Source organism: Fulmarus glacialis, unplaced genomic scaffold (genome assembly GCF_000690835.1).
Source record: "Fulmarus glacialis isolate BGI_N327 unplaced genomic scaffold, ASM69083v1 scaffold9635, whole genome shotgun sequence".
Taxonomy (NCBI): Eukaryota; Metazoa; Chordata; class Aves; order Procellariiformes; family Procellariidae; genus Fulmarus; species Fulmarus glacialis.
This window is the reverse complement of record NW_009214920.1, coordinates 42,238-50,964: the sequence shown is the minus strand read 5'-3', so window position 1 is coordinate 50,964 and position 8,727 is coordinate 42,238. Positions and strand designations below refer to the sequence as shown.

At 42.4% G+C, this 8,727-nt stretch overlaps 1 protein-coding gene across 1 annotated transcript in view; it reads left to right on the top strand.

Annotated features, from left to right (window-relative positions):
• Positions 1–244: 244 nt before the first annotated feature.
• Positions 245–8,727, top strand: part of AFF1 (AF4/FMR2 family, member 1) — a gene marked incomplete at both ends in the record, with an annotated part of 49,403 nt that continues 40,920 nt past the window's right edge. Inside the window, 2 exons of the mRNA XM_009578750.1 lie at positions 245–365; positions 916–1,827. Coding sequence (XP_009577045.1) covers positions 245–365; positions 916–1,827 — 1,033 coding nt within the window. The remainder of the gene's footprint in view (positions 366–915; positions 1,828–8,727) is intronic.

The window sequence follows — 8,727 nt, the reverse complement described above, 5'->3', positions numbered from 1 at the left end:
AGTATCAGGAGTAGAAATCACTGAGAAGGATGCATGTTGTACCTTGTATGTTACATTACTATGCGGTACAGCAAATACTTGACATAACTGATTTGTCAGCTATAACCACCCTGTGGATTTCAAAATTACTTTCATGTTGGATGTATACCCTTATCTGAAAACCACGGTTTCTGCACAAAGTAGATACTTGTTGATAGTTAACCCTTTAAACCAGTGTTATCCTTTCTTTCTCTCTTGCCTAAAGCTTGTACAACGAGGACAGAAACTTGCTGCGTATTCGAGAGAAAGAGAGGCGGAATCAGGAGGCTCTGCAAGAGAAAGACAAGTTCCCTGAGAAGACTCCCCTCTTTGCAGAACCCTACAAGGTATGGTAGGGGGGGCACATGGTGGAGGGGGAGGAGGAAAGAGGGTTGGGGTGGAAGAGGAGAGCTGTGGCCTCTGCGTACAGTATAGTAGACTTGAGCATGATACATGCAAACACAGCATCTTCCCATCTGCTTAACTTAAATTCATCAGAGTATGTGCTTAAAGCTCCGTAGATGGTACAAGCGCAGTACGGACTTTTGGTTGGGCACATTCATTTGGGGGCCTCCTGTAGTCTGGGAGTTTGAGGGAGAGTGCTCAAGAGCAGCTTGGCTGCCTGTCTGTCTGCAGCTGTGATTGAAACAAACTGGTCTGATGTTAGTGTTCCTGCAGGCACACCTGCAATCTTGGCTCAGAAGAGCTAATACTGACTAGAGCAGTCCTACTTGCTTTGGAGAGACTGCATGCAAGATCAAGATGAGCTTGCATAACTTCACTTGTGATGCACAGTGATTAAAATAAGATCCTGAAGAATGTCTCTTCTTGAGCTGGATCTCTTGGGGTAGGGGGTCGTGCTTTTTAAATTTCCCCCTCTCTGTTCTTCTGTTGCAGACTAATAAAGAAGATGAGTTGTCAAGCCGAATTCAGAACATGCTGGGCAATTATGAGGAGGTCAAGGAGCTCATCAGCAACAAATCCCATCAGAATCTCATAGGGATTCCAGAAAGGGTTGCTCCTCTGATCCCACAAGGAAAGCCTGATCGCCCATACTTCCCTGAAAAGACCAGCCATACATTACCATCTTCATTCCACCGCACAACCCGCCATCCACCCATGGGACCTACAGTTGTAGCTGCTCCCCCTCCAAGCCACTCCATTCACTACCAAAAGGCACAATCAAAAACAGAATCAGCTTCAGGTTTGCACGCCAAGAGTCACAGCTTATCCAACGGTCGGAGCCAAGGTCAAGAACATAGTCGTGGTGGCCAGGAAAGTCACGCAGGTTTTCACCACAAGAGAAATGACAGGCGTGTGGTTGGTGAAGGTCGTGCTAATGAACTGCAGGCCTCCCTTTTGGCGCTTTCTCCATTGCTGTCATCTTTGTCTTCTCCAGTGGCACCCCTGTCACCTCTACATTCCAGCCAGCATATCAATTCCAGGTCACAGAACAGCAACAAAAGTCATGGGCCGACCTACAGTCAAACAAAATCATCTCAGGACCTAGTGACAGGATCACAGGAGAAGGAAAGTCGAGACAGCTCAGCTGTTAACCTGACCAGCACCACTCAGCCTTCCTCTCAGACTTTTCCCCCACCTTTGCCATCAAAAACCAGTGCAATGCAGCAGAAACCAACTGCCTATGTCAGACCAATGGATGGCCAAGATCAGGCACCAGTTGAATCACCAGAGCTCAAACCTCTCCTGGAGGAATACCACGGAGAACCCTATGAAAAAATCTCAGATTTGAAGGCAAACGCCAAAGCTAAACTATCCAAATTGGAAATCCCTTCTGAGCCTATAGAGGTGAGTGCAATTGTTGGGGGGCTCTGTTGCCGGCAGGGTAAGTTCAGCTGTGGGAGAACAGGTTATTGAAGGGCAGAGACTATCGGAAGCAATGATGGCTGTGCACGCGTTATCATGTTTAGAAGGTGCATTTTGAGGTCCGCTTTTGCTGGCCTGGATGAGATACCTGTTTGGATGGTGAAAATGCAACGCTTGCCATGATTCTGCCGTTTTCTCAGTGAGGCTGCAGCAGTTTTTGTGGTTAGAGAGACTGCTTCTGTTGCTATGATTTTTGTTTTGCCTGTAAAGATTGTTGAAAAGGAGAAGGGGGAAATGATACGCTGAGAAGGTCAAGTGGTGATGCACCTGCGGTTAGTATGTGCAGTGTCAGTACTCAGTCTGAGTGCTGATGGGTAGAAGCCCCAAGTCCTTACTGAATATTAGGACAGCTGACTGTGCAGTGAATTCTCTGGTCACCTCGTAGGTTGAAGGTTTTGGGGCTTTGTGACAAGTGACTGCAAACACCACAGGGTTCTCCTAAGTAAGTTTGTAAGATCTCACTGTAGACCCTCAGGAAAGTGTTAATGTGAACAAAAAACATCCTGTAGATTTCTGCCAGATGGATTTAGCCTAGCTTCCTTGGGAAGCATGACACCATTCTGTCTCCCGCTTCATCAGATGCCTTTTGAGCAAGTTCTGAAGGTTTAAGTAAATTTAGTGCAGAGGTGGAATTCTCAATGATAAGCAAGATTCTAAAAGTTTTGTAAAATTTTGAATTTGAGCAAAGAAGATACCCTCTTTCTTGTCCCAGCTATGAGCAAAACAAGCAGAACTCCGCTATGTGTTTGTTCTTATCAACAGAAAGCAGCCTAGGCATCAAGCTCAAGCTCAGGCAACCTTCGTTCTAGTCACTACACTTGTCCTTTCTCTGCCAAGGACTGAGAGGGATATTGCAAAAGACATGGGATGGGAGGCTGCAGTTTTTGCAGTGAAGAGGTGGCAGTTGGGCCAAAGACCAAAATGTGTTGCGTTTAAACCTTTGGTTATTCCTGCTCATCTGAGAACAGCTTCTTCCTAATATGTATTATTTTCTTGAGAGCAAAACACTAGCTTCTTCATTTGCCCCCCTTTTAAAAATGAATAATGTTTTGGGGCTTAGATTTCAATCTTCAGTTAGAATCTGCAGTTTCAATCTGCGGTTAGATTTCTGTCTTCAGGTGCTTTTCCATCTTTCATTCTGTTCTTTTGGTCTTTTTCATGGATTGCTCTTTTCCAGGTTGAGACATTTCAATTGGTTGCAGTAAGGTTGAGTGCAGGGTATTGCAGATTAGCAGGTGCAATTCATAACATAACACTGTTGCTCTTGTACTACTTAAGTGGTGCTCTTGCCAGAGGGAAGAAAACTTCTGAGAATATGGGTTTTCTTTTTTGTGTAGTTCTCCCTGCACCTTGAGTTGGTTAGAGATCATATGCAGTGTGTGGTAGAGACTGGTGCAGTTGAGCTGGGTTAGATTAGTCTGCTCTAGCTTTCACTTGAGAGAAAAAGGAAAGGACAGCGGTCAGAGTGGTTGGGAAGGCTTTTCTGAAGGTTTCAGAAAGCATCTCTCACCTACATTTGGGCCCTGCTGTGAGGTCCAATGGCTTCACAAGCAGCAGGTGTGTTGTTTGGGAGACTATTAGGAAACTTTAGGGGAAGGGGATGGGTGGAATTATAATTGCTTCTTAACCAGGCAGTTAAGAAGTGGTTCTTTCCTTTATAATTATTTTGATGCAGCAAGATTCCTTGTTGTACTCCATCTGGTTTTGCTGACCCCAAGACCACCTATCTAATTTGTCATGTGTGATGGAGGCAGCAGCCTTGGATTTCTCAGATGCGTGCTGTAGGTTAAAGCAGCTTGAAGCTCACACTGGTAAAGCAGTGGGAGAGGAGGAGTAGTGTTGTTGTACCTGTGTTGTTCAGCAAATGCATGCTCTTTTTTGTTGTGTCCTTCGAAGCCCGTTGTTCCAGCGTTTCTAAGGGACCAGCATACTGATTCTGCTTGCCTTGTGGCTCAGCCTCGTGCGAATTCAAAGGCACTTGGTTCACAGGTATGTTTGGCAGTTTTACCATGCTCATCCTTCAGCGCTGAGAATATTGCTATGCCCTATGGGACATAGGATCCCACAGTGCTGACCTAAGGCAGCTGGGTGAGGAGAGCTACAAAGATAGTTTTCAAATTGTATTTTGCTTTTGTAATAAAAAGGCAGAGTGTGGGTACAGTCTGCTTTTCATGGAAAAGGGTGTTGATCAGCTGCAAATAGCTGTAGGCCTCGTGGAAAATGAGAGGAAGTTGGCAAAATGACATTGTTGAGAAGTTGTGAAAATACTTTCATGCTGAGAGACTTCATTTGCTTCAAAGTAGGTTTGGCATTGCACATCATACCTCAAAATAGGAAGCGCACTGTGGTCTGCATTTCATTATTTGCTTGACCAGATATTTTACTCCTGGGGGAGAAGTAAAATAGTGCAGGGCCTTACCTTCTGCATTACCCATTCTTCATTATCCATTGCCAAAAAGATAAAGGGCATTTCTGGGTTTAAAACTCTTTGCAATTCCTGGCATTTGGGTGTAGGGTTTTTTAATTTTTTTTTTTTTTTTTTTTTTTTTGAGAGAGAGCATGCTTATTTTTCAGAAATGAGATTTCCTTGTTCTTCACCAACTCTCCTGGTCCCATTTCTATTTTCATCTTATCTCTTTTCCCATCCCTGTGCTTTTTATGTCATCTTGTGTATCTCTGGTTTAATATGATTTTAGATAGGGCAGCGTTAGCTATGATGCTGTATGCTGAATGAAACTTCTTTCTCACTTTCCATTGAGCACAGGACTCTGAATCCAAATGCCCATAAAAATCCTACAGCTGCCAGTAGCATTACCCATGCTGGTGCAGGAGTGCTATTAGATCTGTGGCAGAGTAAGAACATAATAAAAAGGGAATTGAAGATAATGGAAGAAATGGTTTTGCACGAACCAAAACCCTGGTTTTAATTATATGCTTAGTCCATTTCGAAGCTGATAGATAGATGAAACCTTTTGTGAGTATGCTGAATGATGCTCTTTTGAGGTAGGTATCTTTAAGCTGTGACCTCTAACTGTTTTCTATGCATAACCATTTTGGATAATGGCTCTGTAAGCTCTAGTGAAAAATCCATTACTTCATTTTCTGCTTGTTTCAGGCTTGTCATTACCATATTTACTTACTTCTGTTTGGTTTCAATGATTAACATATATTTGATGATACAGTCTTTCAGTGCTAAAGCCTGGAGAGTGAAGAGGAAGAAATAATGTGGTTTTACACCTGGATGTATTCCCTGTGTGCTGGATGTACAGTACAAGAGAGGTGATTGGGGAACAGAGTTGAGCTGGTTTGCTTTTAGGAAACAGCCAGTGAGGTATGTTGCATGCAGGTGAAAGATTCACCCAAAAAGGGATCTTGGGAAGGCTAATCAGGGGGTCCTTCGGCTGAAAGGTTGGCCCTCCTTTTTGTTTTTGGTGAAACAGGAGCTGCAGGGAGGCTCCTGCCCTCCCATGACCCTGGCAGTGAATAGGTCTAGGCTAGCAGAAACTCTGCTGTTCTTCCTTCTTCCTCCCAGCAACTGGGAGCATGGTTTTACAAATTTTATTTAAACTGTTCAGCCCGGGTTATATTGAACAGCCACATGCCAAATACAGTTTTTCCTGTGACCTCCCTTGACATCATTTAGGAAAGCCATTTATTCTACCACGTTTTTTGGCTAATTGAATTTCTAAGGCGTGTATCACCAGCATCTGTGAATTCATTATTGACAGCTTCTGTTCATGGCAACACTGACAAGTTAAGCCTTCTAGTCTGAATAGACAAGCAGATTCACTGTACAGTGAATTAATCCACAGTGGATAACTGTGCAGTGACTCACTTTGCATTTACATAAAGAAACTGAGCAGCTCTTTCCCCTCTTCCCCAAATAAAAACCTTCGCTTTCAAATGTCATCCCTGTCTCTTTAAGGCATCTTTCCAAATTTATTGTGAGAAGACTTAAAAATATAGCATATGTGAAGCTTAGATATATCCCTTCTCTTAATGTGCCAGGTTTTACCTCTTTTCCCAGAAGCTAAACAAAGATGCTTTTAAAGCCATTCTTTCTTCTCATGTCTTTAGGAGAGCTGCAGCACCAACAGAGACCCTTATATTACCTCCATTGACAAAGATTGTGATGTCTTAAAGGGAATTGGCTTGACGGCAGGGCCAAGAAGCAGTGAGGCTGGTTTGAGAGAGAGTGTTTATAAATCCTCAAGCATTATTAAGGGCATAGTGTCTGGAGGACTGTATAGCACTTGATGCTCACTGAAGATTTGGCTTTGTTTTCCTGGCAGTTTCATAAATGTTAGGGAGTAGCTCCTTTTATCTCATGTAATGAGACGTCATGGACTCTCCTCTTTCACCTACAAACTGGGAAGCAAATAGGGAAGCAACCAATTTAAAAAACCAAAACAACAACAAACAATGAAGGAGCCCAGACGTGCTAAGTCTTTTTGGTTAACACTTTTGGTAACATTCTTGAAGCACAGGGTACACACAGAGATCTCTGTGTTCAAAGTGGAATTGCTGTCATCGAGCTCTGTTCACCTCAGTAAACATTTATGAATGGTCACCAGTTATTAATCACACATGATTTTTGCATAGTATATAGTAATGACTAAATACCTAGAAAGAAGTTTGGCTGACAAAAATAAAAAGTCCATTCTAGATAAATAATTTTTCACTGACTTCTCTCCGTGGCAGCTGAGCTTTTCTACTGGCAGGAGTGATCAGACAGGTGAACCCTGTAAACTAGAAATAAATATATTGCTTTAATCCTGTGTCCTTTAAAAATTAAAATCTTTAAAAATATATATAGCACTGTCATTTAGTCTTAGCTAATGAATACAGAGTATTTAGCATTAAGCTACTATTGTTGTCTTTCTACCAACCTTATATTTATTTATCATTTGCTAAATAGAAGGGAGATTGGGCTTTTTTTTCTCTCTCCCCTTTGTATTCCTTTTTCGATTTTTTTTCTTTTTTTCCCCCTGCTTTACACCAAGAGAGGTGACAAGGTGTTACTTTTGTCTCTCCTCTGCTGACCTCTTTATAGTCAGAAGTGCCTTATGTGAAGGGAGAAGGCTTCCTTGTTTCACCACAAGCATTGTGTAAATTTGTCTTTTTGTTGGTGTGCAACTGTTAAAGAAGCAGATCAAACACGAATGACAATTGTTACTACTAGATTTTTAATGTTTGCTTATGGTCTCCAGAACAAAAAGCACTCTGGAAGAGCTGGAGGGTGAGGGCGTGTGGGGCAAGGAGCAGGTGGTTGGTTCAAAAGCCAAAAGAACATCTTGTATTGTTACTTCAGTTTAACAAGACTCTGATGTTCAAATTTCATATGTCAGACTGCAGAAAAAATAAATTAGAACTTGTCTTGTTCATCTTCCTCTCTGATGCTTGGAGAAGGTACACTCAGGTCCAGTGTTCAACTACCAACTCTCAGCTGCCAGGCTTTTCAAGTTTGAGATCCTTGCTTGTTTACTTGGCTCCAAGGTCTGGGCTTGGTTTTTATGCAATTCCCTAAATAATAGGGGAATTGTTTTTTTAAAAAAAAAAAAAAAAAAAGAAAAGGCAGCATAGTGCTGCATTCAGCCATCAGGCCACTAGAAACGGGTAGTCTTTGTTCTTGCTGCTTGGAAGCCCAGCTAGGGTGTATCAGTGTAAAGAAATGATCAGGGATCCTGCATCTGCCTGGAGTGTGGGGGAAGGAGGGGGTGCCAAGAAACAGTGTTTCTGAGAGAGCAGTTGAGTCCTCGCCAGCTTCTCCCATCAGGTATGGATGGACTTAGCTCTTTGGCTTACACCAAACCCGACTTCTCTCCATAGAGTGTCCTTGGGCACCATTGCAGAACATTTGTCCAAATTTGGTTGCTAAATTCATCACTTTGCAAAGCAATGGGAGACTGAGAAAGGGTAGTTAGATGGGAATTTGCTAATCCTGCAGAGAGCAAGAGCAGGATAGATAAGGTCAGGCAAGAATTGCCATAAACTGCATTGCATCTTTTCATATGACTCGGAAGTCAGTGTCTCATCCAGACTGCTGTGAGAAACTCACGCTTAAACGAGCTGCCATAGCTTATTAATCACTGTGAAGTTTTTTGGTTGAGGTTTTCTAGGTTGTTGTTCTTCCTATGAAGGGCTTGTGATCAGCCATCCTTGGTGGAATCAGTTATGATTCCAGCACAGCATTTAGACCATTGCCATTCTCATTGGCAACTGTAAAGAGTGCTGTGTTTAAAAAGGAGGGACAAAAAAAAAAAACAGCAATGAAAGAAAACCTGTGGCTCTGCAGTTTGCCAAGTCAGGAGCCCACAAGCTGAATTTAAGGAGAACTTAAAAGCACTTCTGTTGTTAGTTACTATTGCTGTGCAGAACAAAATCAGTGCTTGTTAAATGTTGTGTATGTAAACGGCTACTTTTTTCTGTAATAACCCATTTTGTGTCAATGGCTGTATGTTAATGATAAAATGAATATCCTGCAGTTGTGTGTATGGGTAATTTTCCAAACCTTCATCTGTACAATGGGGACTAACACACAAGTTTTACGAAGGTAAGTGAATAAACGTGCATAGAAACATTCAGATGTAGTAATGCTGAGAAGGTATCAAAATGAAATTGGTAACCCTGTCTTCAAAGCACGGTGTTAGTGAGCTCTGCTAAGTCAAGCAAGAAGCAATGGTTTGGAAGTGAGGGGAAAATCAGCAAGTGCTATAAGCTGCTCTGTAAAGCTCCGTCTGTCTAACGCAGCAAATGGCAAAACATCTATATGACACAAATTCTCACATTTCTGCTGAGCACTTGACATTGTCAGGTTAATAC